General features: G+C 38.5%; 1 protein-coding gene across 6 annotated transcripts; it reads right to left on the bottom strand.

Moving 5' to 3' along the window:
- Positions 1 to 494: 494 nt before the first annotated feature.
- Positions 495 to 20,816, bottom strand: LOC131901526 (vomeronasal type-2 receptor 116-like). Of its 6 annotated transcripts, XM_059252639.1 has the most exons (7): positions 20,580 to 20,816; positions 11,231 to 11,374; positions 11,140 to 11,200; positions 9,896 to 10,771; positions 8,770 to 8,997; positions 5,217 to 5,340; positions 495 to 1,414 (listed from the first exon to the last, which is right to left on the bottom strand). In XM_059252639.1, exons 1-7 carry the CDS (start codon positions 20,789 to 20,791, stop codon positions 495 to 497), a joined length of 2,565 nt encoding a protein of 854 aa, XP_059108622.1. In that variant the 5' UTR covers positions 20,792 to 20,816. The 6 variants fall into 6 exon arrangements, with proteins under 6 accessions (XP_059108622.1, XP_059108621.1, XP_059108618.1 ...); XM_059252638.1 differs by having other exon boundaries at positions 9,896 to 10,764; positions 11,160 to 11,374; XM_059252635.1 differs by having other exon boundaries at positions 9,896 to 10,773; positions 11,160 to 11,374.
- Between the last annotated feature and the right edge of the window lie 306 nt (positions 20,817 to 21,122).

Raw genomic sequence — 21,122 nt, forward strand, 5'->3', positions numbered from 1 at the left:
CTCTCCAGCTTCTGCAATATTCTGCAATAGTGTGTTTATCAAAACATTCTGATCTCCTTAGTAATACTCCTCTAACTCCCAGGATGCATCAGGATTCTCTAGTCTTCCCCCTATAAGGGCTAGCATTGTTTTGCCTTCATCTGCAAACATGAGTTCACAAACTTCCTTCAGATTCTTTCAATATTCATGTGATATCAAAGTCTTACATTCACTAAGATATCAAAAAGAAGCTTCAGATTTTATTATAAATCTTACAGTATATATGAGACAAATAGAACATTACTACTCTGCACTAATGTCGAACAGCCATGTCTTGTAAAAATAGGTGGCTAAGTGAATGATTGTGAGAGACGATGTAGATAAAAGTAGTATACAGTAGCATACTTACAAACAGCAGCATTAAAAGAAACAGTGAGAGTCACTAGCTAGTGAATAATCTTTCATCGTATCCTAATAGGTTGTTCAGTACCAATATTACATGTGTCATTTAAAATTTATGAAATGTGAGTTCTGGAAGATGATCTCTCCCTTAACTTTTGAAGAGAATTTCTCTCTGGTCTTAACAAAATGATGTAGCACTTGGGGACAAAGACACATCCCAACAAGCCTGTACTGGAGGCTAAGATAGAGAAGACCTCCACAGCCACCATGACCTTGCCTTTGGTACTGTGGTAGACAGGGAGAAAAGTGACCCAGACACTGCAGAACAAAAGCATGCTGAATGTCAAGAATTTGGCTTCATTGAATGTGTCAGGGAGATTCCTGGCCAAGAAAGCCACAGTGAAGCTCCCCAGGGCCAGAGAGCCCAAGTATCCTAAGACAGAGTAGAAAGCAATTACTGAGCCCTTGTTGCACACAATGATGATGTGGCCATGCTCAGAGTGTGCATCAATGTCAACAGAGGGAGGAGATGTTCCCAGCCAGATTGCACAGAGAATAATTTGGATGGTGGTGCAGATGGGAATGATGTAGTTAGGTACCCCTGATACCAGGAGCCACTTCATCCTTCTTCCAGGAGTAGTGACTTTGAAAGCCAAAACCACAGTAATTGTCTTGGCCAACACAGTGGAAACAGCCACAGTGAATAAAATTCCATATGTTATTTGCTGCAGGATGCAGGTGACTGAGTTGGGATGGCCAATGAAGAGCAAAGAACAGAGGAAACAGAAGATGAGGGAGATGAGCAGGATGTAGCTGAGAGTGAGGTTATTGGCCTTCACAATGGGAGTGTCTTGGTGCTTCACAAAGATCCCAAGAACCAGAATGGTGAATGCAGACAAACACAAGGCCATACTGGACAGAGTCACCCCCAAGGGGTCGTCAAAGGCCAGAAAGGTCACATCTTTGTACAGGCAGTGGTTCTGCTCTGCATTGGCATACTGGTCCTCTGGACACTTCGTACACTGATCCATATCTGATGCAGAAAGCAAAAGTATTTTTAGTGCAACTTCAGTATTTCTTATGGACAGGTCATGCCAGTGTATTTTGGGAACTTTACAACATCCACATACTTTATTGATAAAGATGTAATTGATACTTTTCTGAAGAGCAATGCTTCCATTTCATAATGCCTATCTTCTACAAGGACAAACACAGATCACTATAACATGAATCTTTCTGTCTGAATTAGAAGTGATGCCCTCATGAGAGATGGAGACTTGGTCTTATCCAGGAACAAACTTCTTATACCTTTTTTTATTGCCATATGATCATCACCAAACTCATGAGTAGCCGAGCAACACCAAATAAAATCTAGTGTGTGTGTGTGTGTGTGTGTGTGTGTGTGTGTGTGTGCAAGTGCATGTGTATGAGAAAACAGTAAATAAAAAAGAGTGTTTGAAAATAATAAATGAAAAAGAGCTCATGAGTTTGAGAGATTTTCTTGCATGTGATATGTTGAAAAGAGAATGGGGAGAGAGGGAGGTTTTATAATGATGTATGAAATTCTCAAGAAAAATTAATGAAATATAATGCCCTTAGTTGTATCCTCATCAGGAAATAGGGATACCCAGCAATGTATAATATGAAATAACCCTGCTGTTAAGGTAGAAAACTCTATACACACTTAGCACCCAGAAGTCTTATATCTTATATAATCACCGTTGTGAGCACAGAGCACTTACTTCCTTCCCTAATTTCCTTCTATATGAGACCTGTGTGGGGACTTGCCACAACATTTTCCCCCTGGGTATTCTTGGGGAGTGAGGGATAAGAGATTTAGATAGAAATATAGAGGACAGACAGAGAGAGAGAGAGAGAGAGAGAGAGAGAGAGAGAGAGAGAGAGAGAGGAGCCTCTAGAGGCCTAGATCTTAATCCACCAGCTCAGAACTTTATTCCAAAGGGCTTTTTATATCAATGCCAAGGAGGGAGGCAAAAGATATCCCCCTTACTAGATACAACTAAATGTAGACGCTACCAAACACCTAGTACCCAGGCCTGAGGTCCAATCATCCTCTTATGCAGCCTTACTGGGAAAGTAAGCACAGATATCACTAGGAAACTTCTGTGGACTCCAACCAACCGAGGTTCTGCTAATGTACTCAATGGTGAAGTAGTTATTGGTAAAACAGCATGAACAAGACAACATGAGAACTCCCAAGTGAGAGTGGTAACACAGAATATTTAAATTGAACAATAATACCCCATTCATAAGTTGTAATTTCCACCACAGCAAGCAATGGAAATATGATTGTAATTGAGCTAAACTGTGGATAATAATGGAGAACAATAAAGTGCTTCCAGGATTTTAAGTCATTCCATGAACAAAACCAACCTAGCATTTATGGCCAGCTATGCTTACATTTTTTGTTTGTTGTTCTTTAAGGGGCTGGAAAGATGGCTATGTGTTAAGAACATGATCTGCTCTTACAGGGGGCCTAAGTCCAGTTCCCAGAACATGTGAAGTGTCATATTACTACCTGTAACTCTGGTACAAAGGGCATCAGATGCCTCCAGTGGCCATCACATGGACCTGGCCCTGTATGGACTTACTAGTCTCTACATATGCCTAATTCAAATATATATATATAAACATAAAGTTTTTGTTTATTTTTGTTGGTATTTATTATTATAAATGCCCTTTATAGTTATTACCTTAAATCAATTTTATTACATTCTGTTTATTTTTTACAAATATGTGTGAGTGTTTTCGCGCTTTGTGTTTTCGTGTGTGTGTGTGTGTGTGTGTGTGTGTGTGTGTGTATACAGTACAAAGAGTCAAGAGGACATTTTGTAGAAGTTGGCTCCATCTCATTTCAATGGGCTTCCTAAGATGAATTCAGGTCATCAGGATTGTGGCAAGAGATTTACATGCTAACTCTTCTCACTGATCCTAAATACTTTTTTTAAAGATTTAGTTATTTATTATGTATACAGTGCTCTGCCTGCATGTATGCCTACACACTAGAAGAGGGCACCAATTCTCATTACAGATAGATATGAGCCACGATGTGGTTTTCGGAATTGAACTCAGGACCTCTGGAAGAGCAGCCCATGCTCTTAACCGCTGAAAGACCTCTCCAACGCCATAAAGGTCTTTTTTAATTGTTCTTTGCATTATAGACAATGACTGGCAATAAAAGTCAAAAACAATTCTGGCCTCACCTTTGAATTTGGCTATCTCCAAATTAATAACCAGTTGACTTATATGGATTATGTATGCCACACTATAATTGGAATAACTGTGGCTGTTTCTCTTCACTACAAAGCTATTTTGTTTATTATATTGTGACATTATTCATTACTGCTGTGTACAAAAATCTTTAGTAGGAAACCTGTCTTTCTCAACATCAAGTGTTCACACTTTTCCCCTCTTTTTTGATATGAGATCATATTGACCTTGTAAACAGGAACACTAGAAAATGCATGGCATAGAGCTGTCTCACTATAGCTTTATCTAGTAATTTTGCCCACAATTACTAATCTTTAGTCACCACAACCTACAATGGCATCAGTCTCAAAACTCTCTTAAAACCTCCCTCACATGGAAGTAACAGCACTTGCATCATCCCAGAGTTTCCTTTTTGCAGCCTTATGGTACCACCCTGAATTCACATCATCATTCTGTCTTCCCCACTCTCCTGTCAGCTAAGTGACAACACAAAATACTAGCCATTCATCTAATGCTGTATAAAGAGCATGCCTACCACCATACAATACTTATTTACCATCCCAACGTGCAGTGACACAATATCTCTCTTTGTCAGAAATGTTGTGGGCAGTGGTAAGAACAAGTTGTGTAGAATTCATGACTTCAGTGGGGGGAGATGACTCAACAGTTGAGTGCTTACAGCTTGCAGAGAACAAGGGTTTGGACTCAGCATCCATATGGAAGCTTATACCTGTCTGTAACTCAAGGTCCAGGGGCTTGTATGCACTGTTTTGGCCTCCACAATCTCCTGCAAATCAACTCACACAGGAAGACATACATACATTCAAGGAGGATAAATGAATAACCAAATATTTATAAAGACTCATGACTAAAAATCTAGTCTACATGTACCTTTACAGGGATATAATCATTGGGAAAGATATAGTGTAGAATTACATCACAGGGCTGTTTGATTTTTCAAAACACTTTCTTTTATAAAATACTAACAACAATGATTTTACAGTGAGTCAAAGATGTATGTGGAGGCACAGGTTTTTCTTTATGAGAACATGATTATTGATCACATACTTGTAAAAACAAAATTAAGAAAGGAATAGATTTTATTTGTGCTGCAAAAGGGCCACAGAACTTAGTAGGTCCCCAGACCCTCCTTAGATCAACTGACTCCATGATAGAAGTACCACTGAGACTATAAAACTCACCACCTAGCAGTACCACCTGCCAATCTGAAGCAAAGGCCTAATCCATCATACGCCTTATAGTTCTGGGAAAGTCTCAAAATATACTAATCTTGTATTTTAGCTTCTGTAGATCTGCTTTTGGCTCACTGTTCTTGGTAACTGAAGTATGTCAACCCAAAACATGGTTCTTTTGCTTCAAATCTCACCCTGAGAAAGGCTCAGTGCTACACTGGGGTCCTAAACATCAACTGTACATGACATCCCGCTAATGAAGACATTATTTGGCTTAAACCTATGTCCGAGCAGTCTTCTCTTGTGAATATCACACAGCAGTGCAGCACCCTTCCAGGCCCCTTCGAAAGTGCAGTGTGGATAGCAGAAGAAAGTCAGTCTGAAGTATTTCTCCCTGCAGTCAACATTTACCTGTCTCATTGGAAATCTCATTTGCTGGGCAGGGGGTGCAATCAAAACAGCAGGCTGCCATTCCTTCTTGATGGATTTTAATGAATCCAGGGGGACAATCAACACTGCACACAGCAGAGGGCATCTGAGGAAAAGCAGACAGATGCTGGGCAGGAGTTTGACTACTCCTTCAATAGTTATAGCATCTCATCATGTTGAGTAGTTAACAAGTTTTCTTTCTATACATGACCTGAGTGAACACATTTCTTTCAGTACATTGTACAAGTCCACACATGAATAAGTGAGAACAAATTGATGAAGTGTTGAGGTGCTTCTGAACTACTAAAAGTTCAGGAAGATCTAGGAGTATATGTTGTATCACCACTGGAATGCCTGAACTGAACAACCCACCCACCCATTGTGTAGCTTAGTTTTGTCAACATGACACAAAGCATAGCTACAACAAAAAAGAGAGACTTAATTCAGAAGTTGTCTCTGTCTAATTGGTGTTTGGTCATATTGTTGACCAAATTTTTAGTTTTTCATTAATTCTGAGAAACACCACCACACTTGATTCCATTTCTGAATTTAGTGGAAATGCTTTAAGTTTCTCTCCATGTAGTACAATGTTTTCTATGTTCTGTTTTATAAAAAACTTATTTGTCAAAAAAATGTCCTTTCTATTTTTTTTCTTTGTTTGCTTTCTCTGAAGGGATGCTGGACATCGCTCAAGACCTTTTCTGTATCTTTTTCAAAGAGCATATAATTTCTGTCCTAGTGTATATTTATGTGACATATTATAATTGATTGATCTGCATATGTTGAACCAGCCTTACATCCCTGTAATATAGTCACCTTGTGTGTAGGGATTGATCTTTCTGATGTGCTGTTGAGACCTGTTTGCCAGTATTTACTTGAGAATTTCTTCTCACATGTTCATTGATTGGACTACAATTTTCTTCTTTCTGATTCACTTTACCTGGAATGGTCTTTTTCCTGTACTGCAGAGACTCTATTCTTTCTTATGAGTGCACTAGCAAGACAATATTGTTTGGTTGTTTAAAAAAAAAATTTCCTTGTCTGTGTCCTTTGATTAGAGAGTGGGATTCTTCAAATTCAATTATTAATGAAAGTTATTTGTGATTATTGTCCATTTGTGTTTTTTTAAGTTTTGATGTATTTCAAACATTTGCTTTTCTGTCTAGTGATCTAGTGTAGTCTACACATTCCTGTGACATCTACTGATTAACTTAATATACGTTGTAAAGGAGTGTGTAATGTGTAAAGACACTGTGGGAGTGTCTTCCTTAATGATGTTCCAGTAGCTAAATATTCCTGCAATTTGTGTTCACCATTACAAGTTTTTCTATCTTCCTGAAATTATGAAGGATAGCTTTGTTGGGTATAGTAATTGAAGTTGTAAATTTTGTCTCTGTTTGAAACACTTAATTGATACTCACTCGTTTTAAAGTGTCTATGATTAAAGCTACTGTGATTATGATGAGGACTTTCCATGATTTTGACCTTCTGTCTTTTAACCTGAAATTCCTCTGTATTCTGCATAATGGAGATTTTAAGGAATATTCTAAAAAGGCAGGTATTTTTCTGAACCTGTCTGTTGGGCACTCTGACTGCCTCCTGTATCGGGATGGCCATATTTCCCCAGCATTTGGTAAAATTTTGGCTGTCATTTTATTAGAAATACCTTTGGTTCTTTCATATGTTGTCCTCCTCTTGTGCCTGTGCTTTCTTAATTTGGTCTTTTATTGATGTCCCCTAAGTCTCTTGTGTTTTCTTCATCCTTCCTTATTGTTTTATCTTTGTCATAGTTTGAATTATAATTCATCTGTCTTCTTTCAAGTCTCAATAGCCTGTTCCACTTGAGATATTCTCTTAGTAACATGTTTTATACAGTTTGCTGTGTGAATTGTTGTGTCTTTCATTTTCAGAATGTTAGTATGAATTCTTCATTGTTATTGTACCTTTATTGAATATTTGTCACATCTTCACAAAATTCTTTATTATTTGCAAGTGTTTGTGATCTAATTGGATTGTACTTAAATGTAATTTGTATGCTCTTTGATTTCTAGAACATTCTTATAATTATTCTTTGAAGTCTTTGTTTAGTATGTCATTGAGTTCACTGTCATGTAAGCCTATGATTGTATCATTTGGATTCCTGCTTCCTCACTGTTTGCAAGTTTCATTTCTGCTTACAATTTGCATATCTAGAATATGGCACATATGGGTTTGTTTTTAGTCCTCCCTATCCTTTTGGTGGATGTTTTTGTAATGTTCGTTCAAGTTAGGCCTGATAGAAGCAGACTTGTGATTTTATTGCTCACATCTGATCTAGTGGTACAGGCTAGTACCTCAACTTCAACCCTAAAGCTAAAACTTCAACCCATTTGCTCTGTTCTCTGACCATAATTTTCTCATCACTGTGAAAATAGAATATTAAATCTTGATTCAACTCTATCATAGCAACTTGAGATATCACTTCAAGTTAAGTTTGCACACTTTCTGGAAGTAAACCCCTTTCAAATGCAACAAACAATATTATAGTAGGCAATGTAGTTCAGATACTATAAAACTAGACAAATCAGAATCAATAACTATGATATATCTGGGGACACATAAAGGGATATTTTATTTTCAAATTTTCTGAAAGCCAAATTATTATAATTATGAGTGCCTGTGCAACCAAAGAAGAAATAAATACAATTCTTTCTGTTTATTTTTTCATTTGTTTGTTTTTTTGAATAGTTATGCAAGAGTTAAGGTGCAAAGCAATGTTCCTCTAATGAAGGATTCATTTAGAAATTATGACTGAGGGCTGGAGAGGTAGTTCAGCAACCTATCACACTTGCTGCTCAATCCCCCAACTCCTACACACAGGCTTAAAATGGTCTTCATTTCCTGGGTATCAGAATCCCTCTCCAGGCATACTGACATACCTAATACTCATACAGAACAGATATATACAGGCAAAACATGCATATACATAAAAATTCTAAAAAACAAATTTTAATTAATAAAATATCTAAGGTGGCATATGAAAATATGAATGTATTGTTAGACTAGTAGGCAGTTTAGGACCTCCTAGTCAACTTACTTGAATAAATTTATAGAATATAAATTAATGTCTTCCATATTTGTTCCTAGTTCCAAATCTTTCCTTACAAATATCTTCAGTCTTTCTAGCATGTGGATTAGAGATTCAACAGAATAGAAGAAAATCAATGGGCAGCAATCAATGGAACCAAGAGAATATTGATAAATTTACTGGAAATAATATCAAATGTTGGTCATATCTAGTTTTATATTTGTTTATAAATAAGAGTGATTCTGATATGATAAAAATACATCATATATTTGTCTTAGATTTTCAAAAACTTACCAAAAAATCATATTTTTAAAATCTGAAGTGAAGAAACATCATCTAGAAGTTTAAAATTGAGTCTTTACATGACCATCCTTCTAATTTCACTAAGTCACAGAGAAACCCAAAAGGGCTTACTTGGCAGTGGCTACAACTCTGAAGTGTACATCAATACATTTTGGTCAGACCCACCTGTCTACTTCCTGTGGCCCACTCTATCATATCTTCATATAAATGGAGCTGTTGACCATGTGGAAAATATGGCTTAAACTTGCCTATTTTCACCTTAAGTCCAACACCATGGGGGAAATTAGAAATGTGGTAAATGCCATAGTCTGCTTGCAGTTTTTCTTTCTGATTCATATTTATTACATCTCCAACAGGATTAACAAAGTGCATCTTCTTCAGAAATAGGTGAAGCTGAAAGACAGGCAATATTCTTTATTCTATATTCCTTTAAGTCTGAAAATGAATTTATTTTATTCTAAGGCAAATTCATTGAAGGTGCCCAAGGGAGAAACTCAATGAAAGCATGTGAATAAATAAAATCATTGTGTTTCTATTTTTTAGTTCTCTCAGGGGAAACCATCAAACACAAACAGAGACAAACACACAAACATCAAACATAAATATGCACCATAAACACACACACACATACACACAAAAAAAAACCAAACAAACAAACAAACACTTCCACACAGACACCCATGCAGAGGCATGCACATAATACAGCCACACTCATTAACACACATACACACTAACACACACATACAGACAGACCTAAGCAATCAAATACAGACACAGAAACACATACGCACATAAAGACAAAAAACACACACACAGAGACACACACTGATAAAAAAACATTCACAAAGAGACACACACAATAAATATATGCTCAGATACACAGTCATGAAAAAACACGGGAGAGAGATATTCATACATGCAAAGTAGCACATCTATACACATGCATACAAAGTCACAGAAATGCATTTAGACACCCACAAAGACACAAATACACAGAAACAAACACAAAAACATACATAAAATCAGTCGCAAATATACTCACACACACAGGTACACAAGTAACTACTGAACTCAATCAGCAGTGTATCCTGTAATATAGCTATCAGAGAATCATGACGGATAAGGTCCCCAGAGCCTACAGTGGTGTCAGAATCAGGTGTGTACACTTATGCACACCATCCCTTATAGTGAACACAACATACATGACAAATATTGGTTTCAGCATGTGAGAGACTCTTTAAAGATTATAAAATTGATGACACCAAGTACCATCCATTGAAAGATACAGTACCTGTGAGCAGTCAGAATTCGGTTCTCTCAGAGTGTTGATTGGCTGGTTTTCTACTTGTTGAAGAAGCATTTCATGGAGAGCATGGGCCGTAGCATACACAGCGTTGTATATATCATAAGCATCATCACTAAAGGCCATGTCAAAACTCTGTAGCTTTAACCATTCCAGTGAGGCATTGAATGAGCAGTTCTCCAGTGTCTTACAGTTAGATGTGGAGGCTTCACAGCTAAAGTACATCCACCCCAGTCGTGCCAGGAATAGGTCTGTGTATTTGGAAGAGTTCAATGTCTGAACAAAATTTTTAAAACCAGAAATCTCAGCATGGTGGTGTGCAATAGCAAGAGTCCCATGGAATGAATCAACTGTGAAGTCTCTCTTACTTGTAGTGACATCCCACTGTGAGGTGGTGACCCATATTCTCTGTATACCCTGTGATACCCACATTCTGAAGCACACAGCTAGAGTACTGTCTATGTCACCATAAATGATAACAACATTTGTAGATGATGTCTCAATTTGCTTGTTATACACTTCAGCTCTTGACATGTATAAGTCCATATTGACTGGGATCACGATCACAAAGGCTAAGCAGACTCTTTGGACTTCACTTTCTCCTCTCAGATCTGAGAGAAATTGGAGACCCTGGTCATCATCTGAGATGACCAGCCCAACCCAGTTCCAGTTGATACGAATCATCAAAGAGACCATGGCCAGGGCTAGAGCTGTGTCCTTGGGGGCCATCTGATACAGACTGGGAAATTGTTCACGATCACTCAGGATAGGATGGAAAGGTCCATAGGTGAGCTGAAGGACATAAAACACAGGGAGCAGCATGAGGTAGAAGACTGTCAGAAATCTCAATGAGAGCCCTGAGGTGTCTAAAGTACCAGATTGAAGTGACAAGAAGGGCAATTTTCCCTATTAGTACAGTTATACTACACTTTTAGAAACCTGCAGAAAATCAACTTTATACAATTTGTTCAAAGAAAATCACCTTGACTGCTAATTCTTCTTCTCATCTACATATCAAATGATGAATTGGGAATGACCCATTGAGTGGCTGATTAATTACACTTGAACCTGATTTACATTAATGTGAAGCCAATCTCCCCCTTATGCTCTCCTCAGCATCAGGCTTAGCCAAAAAATGAGAAAGATTTCATACTTTACCACCCAAACAACCTCACCTGTGGATATCTGTAGAGCTCAAAAAATTGTGCCAGGCTCATGGATGGTGTTAACATTGGTCCTGTAATCATTACACGACATTTGGTCTTACGTTTACAGATGTAGTTAAGAAGAGGTCTATGCCTTTTTGTAGTAACGTATATGAACTTTTGAAATGCATGTTTATCATGAAAAAGGTCTGTGAAGAAGTAAAATATGAGAGACACATTTGGTAGAAGATATAGATTCCTGTTGATTTCGTCCACAGCAAAAGCCAAAGGCAGAGCAAACTGTTGATTTGCTGGTGGTATTCTGAAAATAAAGGCCCGGGTTTTAGTATGGATAAGGCACTATAGATGAATGCTTTGTAGTTAATACAAGGATTATCATGCGTTCGATGTCATTTTCATATGTAGCTTGACAAATTCCCCTGTGTTGTCAAGTTGGAAAAAAAGAAGATGCTTGAGAGCTTGAAAAAAACCTAAATGGTTGATGAGAGTGGATGTCACAAAAATGAGAAATGTGTTCTTGTCCACTTTGACAGAGAATTTGATCTTGGCAATTTGAGTAATGGATTCACATTTGATAAATGATATGTGTGTGTATCTGTAGGAAGCTTGAGAATGCAGTTTTCTTGGGGGCCAGAAGAGGAAGCTGGATCCTGCAGAGCTGGAATTTTAAGTGGTTTTGAGGTGCCTTCCAACATGGGTGGTTGAAACTGAACTCAGATCCTTTGACAGATCAGCAAGTGCTCTTAACTGATGACTCGTGTCTACAGCCCCAGTTTATTGCTACTTTCTATATTCTAGATATTCTTCAGTCTAGTACAGCCAGTAGATATTTTTCCCTCTGTGTGTGGGCTGCCTCTTAACATCCTCATAACATATTTGAATGCAAACAAATTTAGGTTTATGCAATCACACTTGTTAAAATGTGGTCTTATTTCCTGAGTTATTCTATATATTTAAATGTTTGTTCCATGTTTTCTTTATCAGATTCATGCTTTCTGGAGTTACACTAAAGTGTTTGATACATTTGGACTTGATTTTGGAACAGGACAATGGTTGGGAGATACTTCTTTTCAACCTCTGGTTGTCAGGTTTTCCACTAGAATTTCTTGAGTAGGCTGTCTTTTCTCCACTCTATCTATGTGGGGATTGCCTATTAAATTGAATTTGTTCCTAGAGTGTTTTTTGATAATGTTTTTCTCTTCTCCCAATTTCTTTTGGGTCCTCCTCAACTACCTACCTACCTCCCTTTATATTGTTTTGTCCTCTATATTTCGTTAAAAACGAAACCAAAAAGAGGAGAAAAGTACAAAGAGAATACCACAAGGGGGTTTAAGGATTTAGCTTAGTGGTAGAGCACTTGCCTAGAAAGTGCAAGGTCCTGTGTTTGGTTCTCAGCTATGAAAAGAAAAAAAAGGGGGAAAAAACATAAAAATTAAAATTAAAATAAACATCAAAAACCAAATAGATATCTCTTTCCACAAGTTGATGTGTAAAGTGTCTCTTATAACAATTGGTCTAGACATCAGTTTATAACTATAAAGGGATATCATTTGGAATCATTCCATTGACTTTTTTTTCCATTCTTGTTTGGTTCTATCCTAGGTCTCTGGGATATCCTGATTCTGAGTCCTGGTCCTCAGGGGATATTTCCTATCATGGTATGGGTCTCCAGCAGTTCCATTTATCTGTTGGTCACTCCCACAATTTCTGCACCACATTTACCACAACATATCTTGTAGGTGGAACAAATTGTAACAGCCAAACATTGAGCAGAGCATGGGGAATACTGCAGAAGAGGGAAAGCAAGGATTGTAGGACCTAGTGGTGTCAAGGTTACCACATGGAAACCCACAGAATCAACTAACCTGGGCTCAGAAGGGCTCACAGACACTGAAAGGAAAACCAGGGAACCTACATGGGACTGACCAAGACTCCATGCCTATGTGTTACAATTATGTAAATTGGTCTTCAAGTAGGACTCCAAGCAGTGAGAGCAGGAGGATGTCTCTGACTCTGTTGCCTGCTTTTGGGACCCATTTCTCCTGCTGGACTGCCTGATCCAACCTTGGTGGAAGAATGGTTGCCTGTTCTCACTGCAGCTTGATATACCAGGACTCACTGATATCCATGGGATTCTTGCCTGTATCTAAAGAATAACAGTAAAGGAAGATTGGATGTGGTGAGGTTGGAGAATAAAGGAGGGGGGACCTAGGAAGAGGGTAAGGAGGGGAACCTTTGGGTGGAATGTAAAATCAAGAAAATAAATAAATAAAATATAATAATAAATATAAAAATTGAAAAATAAACAAATACACAAAGAAGACAAAGGGAAGCAAATTAAGACAAAAAAGTCTACAAAAATACCATTCTCTCCATTTTGTGTTATCCAACTACTTCTGTGCATGGGACTGGTCCTAAAATGTGTCTAATAATAGGTTCAGTGAGACTCCACTAGAGAAAACAGATTTTCCCTTTCAAAGCAAGTATCAATTTCAAATAGCTTCTTTTTTAGGAGTGAGAATTGGTGTGCACTTGCTCCTCACAATTATGAGACACCATATGAACCTGTACCATTTGAAACTCAAAAGGCCTTCGGCATGCTCACACAGTCTGGGTGAGCTTATATATGTAACAGTGTGTGGAAGACCCTACTTCCTTGGAGTTATCTCCCACCTTTGACTCATCATTTTGTCTGTCTCCTCTTCCACTTAGATCTCTGAGCTTAGAGTTGAAGGAATTGATGAGACAACTCACTGAAGACAATGTGCTCCAAAGTTCCTCATTCTTTGTACACTGTTCATTTGTGGATTTCTGGGTTAGTTCCCATCTACTACAAGAAGCATCTTCTCTGATGAGAATTGAGTGATACACTGATTAATGGTATAGCAGAATATCATTAGAATTCAATTTATTGCTGTGTTCCTTAAACAGAATAATATTACTAAATTTCCCCCTATGTCTTTGACATGTATACTCTGAGGTTCTGGGAAACTTTATCCATGTCAGGTCGAGTTCCATTTCATGGAGTGGACTTTAAATCCAGTCAGACATTGGTTGGTTAAACCCCTAGGATTTATGCCATTATTGTACTTATATATCATAAAGGCAGGTCATCACTGTAGATCACAAAGTCTGTAGCTGGATTGGTGGTTACAATTCTCCTCTGGTAGAATGCAGAATACCTTCCAGTACCATGAATGCAAGTCAGTGGTGGTGAAGGCTTTAGAGAGAACTAGCTTGACTTCTCCATGTTCATTGAAATAATAAGTGGTGTCTTCTGCAATAAAGCCTTTACAGAAACTTGTGTAGAGTAACCCATAGCCTTGGGAACAGCCAATGATGTTTGGTAGTTTCCATGGATCCAATTTGGCTAATGACTCAACAAGATATGTAACCTGTTCCTGGCATTAGATAAATATTTGGTGCAGAAAATGTCTAGCTGGGGCACTGTTCCCCCCTTTATTTGATGATTCCATTCAGACTTCCTTTACACATGTAAGTACTTTAGGAACCTTCCAAGTAACAGTTTACAAATAATTATTTATTATTTTATATCCTCTCATCCAAGCCATTCCCCCACCTCATTTCTTCCCCTCCACCATCCACTTCTCCTACTTTCCTATTCAGAAAGGGTCAGGCCTCCAATGCTTATCAACAAATAATGCCATACCAAGTATCAGGAAGACTAAGCACATCCCCTTGTTAAGGCAGCGCAGAATAAATAGTAGGGTTCCAATGCCAGTAAAAGTGTCAGAGATAGGCCCTGTTCGCACTGTTAGGAGCCCCACAAGAAGACAAAGCTACAAAACTGTCACTACCATGCAGGCTCCCTGTTGTTGGTTCAGTCTCCGTGAGCCCCTATGATCCCAGGTTAGATGTTTCTGTGTGTTTTCTTGTGATGTCTTTGATCACTCTGCATCCTACGCTCCTTGCTCTCTCTCTCTCTCTCTCCAGTAGGAATCCCCAAACACAGAACAGTGTCTGATGGTGGGTGTAGATGTAACCAACAGTCTTATTAAATAAGAAGCACCGAACCAATGCAAAGAAGAAAGCCAAGAGGTCAGAGCTAAGAGCTAAAACCTTACCCTTCCTCCTGCGGTGGTCCTACCTCTCCAAAAGAGAGCAACTTCCTGTGATAAAGACTTTATATAGACTTTCTATTCTGCCCTCTCATTGGTTGTAAACCCAACCACATGACCCCCTCGTCACTGCCTGTCTGTACAGACCTCCAGGTCTTCTATGGTTGGTATTGAGATTAAAGGCGTGTGTATCCAATGCTGGCTCTATCCCTGAACACACAGAGACTTACCTAGCTCTGCCTACCAAGTGCTGGGATTAAAGGCATGAGCCAACACCACCTGGCTTTCCTATGGCTTGCTAATACCTCTGACCCCTGGAAAACTTTTTTTATTAACATACAAATAACATTTTAGTACAAATAAAATATCACCATAGGTGGGCCTCTGGCATTGTTCCAGAATTCCTTTTAAAAAAATTATTACAACTGAAAAAAAACCTCATAGTTCAAATGTGCTATGATTTCATTATCCATTCCTCAGTTGATGAGGTTCTAGGATGCTTACAATTTCCAATAATTATAAATAAAACAAGAGAGAAAATGATGAACAAGTGTCTGCATAGCAAGATGCAGAATACTTTGAGTATGTGCCCAAAAATAATATCACTGGATCTTGAAGGAGATAGATTCACAACCTCATGAGGAATTGTCACACTGGTGTCCATAGTGGCTGCACATGTTTTTACCCCCACAAGCAATCAATAAGTGTTCCCCACTCCTGGAATCCTCACCAGCATTGGCTGTCATTTGTTTTATTGATCTTGGCCATTCTGACTGATGTAAGAGGAATTTTCAAAGCAGTATTTATTTGTATTTCTGTGATGGCTAAGAATGTTTTCTTTATGTGTTGTTCAAACATTTGTGTTTAATCTTCTGAGATCACACTGATTAATTCTTTACCCCATTTTTAATTTGGCTATTATTTCCTTGATGTTCTTATACATTTGAGATACTAATCCTTAATGTTCAGTTTCCTACCAATATTTGTTGAGGAGACTGAATCTTCTACACTGGTTGTTGCTGAACCCTTTGTCAAAGCCCAGGTGACTATACTCATAGAATTGAATTATGAGTTTTCCATTTTGCTTTCTTGAAACATTTATATAATACCGAGTTAGCACTGTGGTCCTCTGTTACTATTGTCCTAGGTTATAACTGGGACACACACATTATGATAACTCCAGCATTGTTTCCTTTCTTCACCTTTGCTTGGTCTATCTGGAGTCTGATTTTTTTATGGGAAATTTTGCTTTGTTTTTGCCTGTGTTTTTTAGTTATGTTTCAATGGAATTTTGATGGAGATTGCATAGAATCTTAAATTATTTTGGTAATGTAACCAAGTATTAATGTACACATTGATTGTGCAAACCCATCAATATGTCAGATAGTTTCATCTTCCATTGTCTTCTCTTTCTTTCCTTACAGTTACAAAATCTTCACCATGAAGACCCTTGAGTTCCTTGGTTGCATTTTTCTCAGGTATTTTATTGTGGGAAGACATTGTAACTGTAGTTGCTTTCTTGACTTCTTTCTCAGTATCATCATTCCTTGTACACAAAAATGATATTTTGTATCTTGATTTTGTATTCTCCTCTATTCCTGATTGTATACTTTAGGTCTAAGACACACTCAGGGAGTGTTGACCACCTCATGTACAAGTTCATACTATCTACTGGTGAAAATGTTTGACTTCTTTTCTTGATTCATTCAGTGTTTTTCTGGGCTTATTGTTTTAGCAGAATATGAACAAGACTTACTTTTGTGATACATGAATGAGCATCTTCTCTCCTTCGGTGTTTTTAAGGAAAGGTTCTCAGATATCCTCCATTTGGTATAATGCTTGACATGGGTTTGTCCTGTGCAGACTTCATCCCATTGAGACATTATCCTTCTATCCCTAAAGTTTTAGGGATACTGTAGATTGTCAGATGCCTTTTCTGCATCTGTTGAGATGATCATGTCATGCCTGTCTTGTCTAGTAAAGCTATCTGTGACATTCACTGAGTTTTGGTGTTAAACCATCTTTCCAACCCTGGAATAACGCTACCTAGTCCACAGTCGATCTTGCTGATACATACTTGAATTTGGATTGCATGTATTTTCTGGAGAATATTTGGTTTAAGTACATCACTAATCTTTGCCTATGATTGCGTTTTCCTTTATTCTGTTTTGATGATTCCTTATCTGGTTTTGATGTCAGGCACATACTGGGTTTTTAAAATATCATTGTTTCTATTACTTTCCTTTCAATTTCTGAGAATTGTTTGAATGACATTCTTGTTGCATTTTCTTAAGGTATCTGTAGGTGGAGTTTTTTTGCCTGGCCCACAGTCAGGACAAATCTCTGTCATCCATCAGTCCCACAGCCGCTCAGACCCAACCAAGTAGACACACAGAGACCTATACTGTTTACAAACTGTATGGGTATGGCAGGCTTCTTGTTATCTGTTTTTATGTCTTAAATTAACCCATTTTTATTAATCTATACCTTGCGACGTGGCTCGTGGCTTACCGGTACCTTACATCTCACTTGTCATGATGGCAGCTGGCTTGTCTCTCTGCTTCAGCCTTCCACTTTGCAGAATTTTCCTATCTGCTTGTCCCACCTATACTTTCTGCCTGGCCTCTGGCCAATCAGTTTTTTATTTACTAACCAATCAGAGAAACACATTTGACATACAGAACATCCCACAGCTGGTATCTGTTAGAAAAATTAAACCAAGATGTGGCAAACACCTTAAGCAAATCTACTCTAATGATTGAGATTGAAACAGTAATAAAAAATCATCTTCCAACTGAAACCCACCAGACTAGTAGTAGTCACTACTAGACACAAATAAATCTTCCAATAACTAACACCAATGCTATTGTGCTATTAAATTAGTCCATTCAACAGAAATGGATGAAGTGCTATCTAAATATAGATATGAAGGCAGTGTCGTTCTGATGTCCAAAACAGATTTATACAAAACAAAACATATGATCATTTAATAAAACACTCATATCTTTTTGAGACAGGGTCAGTTATGTCTCCCTGGCTATCCTGGAATTCACTATGTAGACAAGGTTCGTCTTGAACTCACCAGAGACTGCTTATGTCTGCCTTCAGAGTGCTAGGATTACAGACATGCACCATCATGACCAGCTATTTGTTGATTCTTACTATAGTACTTTTAAAACCAATTAAAGAACACCTTAGATTTAATCATTCACAATGATCGTAGGCTTCTTTCCAGAGATGCAACAATGGATCAGGATAAGGAAATCTATAAATGCAATGTATTGCATAAACGGCTTAAGAAATGAATCACAGTGTCATCTGGCTAGATGCAAAAAATACTTGGGACAAAAATTCAACCTCTTTTTGTATCAATGAACACAATAGAAACCCTAAACACTCCACAGAAACTTATTTACATCAAAATGACAGAATACAAAATTACCACAAAACTCAGTTGCTTCCCTACATACAAAGAACACATTTGCTGAGAAAGAAATTAAAGAAACTGAGTTCACTATTGCCTCAGAAATACGGTAAAATAAACTTAATAAAAACTTGAACAACATCAATAATGAAAACTTCAAAATAATGAGGAAACTGAATATATCATTAGTAGATGGGGAAATCTTACACACAACACACACATATATATATATATAGGAATACTCAATATTGTGAAAACGTTTCCTTTAAAAATTTAATTGAGAGAACATAAGAGAACGGCATGTTCGAACTGGAATTGGGAAGGAGTGGGAGAGCAATGAAAGAGATATCATGATAAAGGGAGACATCATGGGGATAGCTAGAAACTGAGTACTAGGGAAGTTCCCAGGATTCCACAAGAACGCCCCAGCTTAGACTACTAGCAATAGTGGAGAGGGTACCTGAACTGGCTTACCCCAGTGATCACATCAGTGAATATCATAACTGTCATCATAGAGCATTCATCCAGTAACTAATGAAAGCACTTGTGGAGATCCACAGCCAAGCACCAGGCTAATCTCCAGGGCTTCAGTCAAAGAGAGAGAAGCGAGATTCTATTAGCAAGGGGCATCAAGATCATGATAGGGAAACCTACAGAGAACACCAAACCAAATTAGTGGGACCTCATGAACTTTGCCCAACAGCTGTGGAGCCTCCATGAGACTGGACTAGGCTCTCTGCATAAGGCAGACAGTTGATCTGATTAACGGGCCCCCTGGCAGTAGGATGAAGATCCATCCCTGGTGCAGGAGGTTTCTTTTTGGAGCACACTATAGATGATGGAACTCTTTTCACAGTCTTGATGCAGGGAGAGGGCCTTGGGCCTGCCTCTACTGAATGTACCAGGCTCTGCTGATTCCCCATGGAGGATACCTTATTGGAGGAGGGAATAAATAGTGGTTTGGGGAGGGGAGAGAACTGGAGGGGTGAGAGGAGGGAGGAGAGGGAGATACGTGGTTGGTATGTAAAATTAATAAAAAAAAATTCCTTAACAAAAAAAGAAACAAGAAAAAGAAGAGTAGTGGTAAATGTAAGTATCAGAGAATAAAATATTTAGACTTAAAACATCAGACACACATCAGACACACACATCATTTACAGTAGCAGAGATGACCCAGTGTCTCCATCCCAGTTCTCAAACATTGACAGCTACAACAGGCAGCACCTGTCGCTCTAACAAGTGAGAAGGGGAGTAAGGAGTCACCACTCTAAGTGATATGCTATCATTTTCTGGGTGAAAATACAACATTTGAAGTGCAGACATTCCTTTTTGACTTTGAAGATAGAGACAGACTTGACCTTTGCAACCCCTAAAAGCCTGTGACTGTGCATGTGTTCAAGTGAGGGAGGACAAAGGACACACCCAAGTACCTGACAGTAGACAGATCTCATACATCCTTCTCATCACAGCTGCAGAGGTGTGGAGTGATCACATGCAGAGTATCTGAAAGCTGAACGAAATGGTTACATGGATACTCTCCCCACTGAGGAGTAGCACAAATATTAGAGACCCTGCCTCTGCACTAGGAGTCACACACTTATTGAAGTAACATTAGCAGACTCTGGAAGAGACTTAAATGCACCTTGTGACTACTGAACTCATTGTAGTAGTCTCGAGTTTCTTCTCTTAGGACACCACTGTCTACCTCACAATGGCACCTGTGAAAAGAAAGGCTACCTGTGATAGAACAAAGTAAAGAATGCTGTTTTTAACTTGGCTTTCAGCCTGATGAATGGAAGCTAACTGGAAGAAAATTTTATAAGTCTCACAGCTTGATAATGGGAAAACAGTGATTATTAAAAATCAAGACATATTTTGTATCGGTTCTAGGTGATGAGGTTGGGAGAAAAGCACAGAAGCTTCCAAGCATTGCTCTGCCCTTTCACACCTTTATCCTGCCTTATATATCATGACATTTACATGAAAAATGCAAACACACTTACAGCACATCCAGGATAAAGTTGAAATACTCTTTCAAGTCCACCTTCACTTCACTGCTCTGCACTGCAATAAGGTAAAAGACACAACCTGTCACCACCTCTCCATGCTTGTCTTCATTCTGCTTCATTCTCCAAAAGCACTTGGGGTGAGTGAGGTTGGACATGAGGAAGGGGATGTTCACGAGCCAGAAGAAGAAATGCAGAGTGAGCATCATGTCCTGCTTTCAAATCTCTAAGCCGGTAGTGTGGTCTGTGGATGCAGAACAGTTTATCAAATGGATAACCATGTATACACATCTGCTTTTATGTCTGATGCCTACTGGAGAGATCACTTGTGTGGCTGAGATGCCTTGATCTCCAGATGGCTCCACTACCCTGGAGAAATGTCAAGCACTCTTTGACCTAGGGCTCTGCAGCTGATGTCCTCAGCAGAGGTAAAATCATGGGTTGGAAAATATATCCAAAGACATCTCAGCCTCAGGTCCTATGACATCAACTCATATCCCTGGGTATTGAGGCCCATGGGAGAAAGCAATGTTGGGCAGA

Source organism: Peromyscus eremicus, unplaced genomic scaffold (genome assembly GCF_949786415.1).
Source record: "Peromyscus eremicus unplaced genomic scaffold, PerEre_H2_v1 PerEre#2#unplaced_106, whole genome shotgun sequence".
NCBI classification, from domain to species: domain Eukaryota; kingdom Metazoa; phylum Chordata; class Mammalia; order Rodentia; family Cricetidae; genus Peromyscus; species Peromyscus eremicus.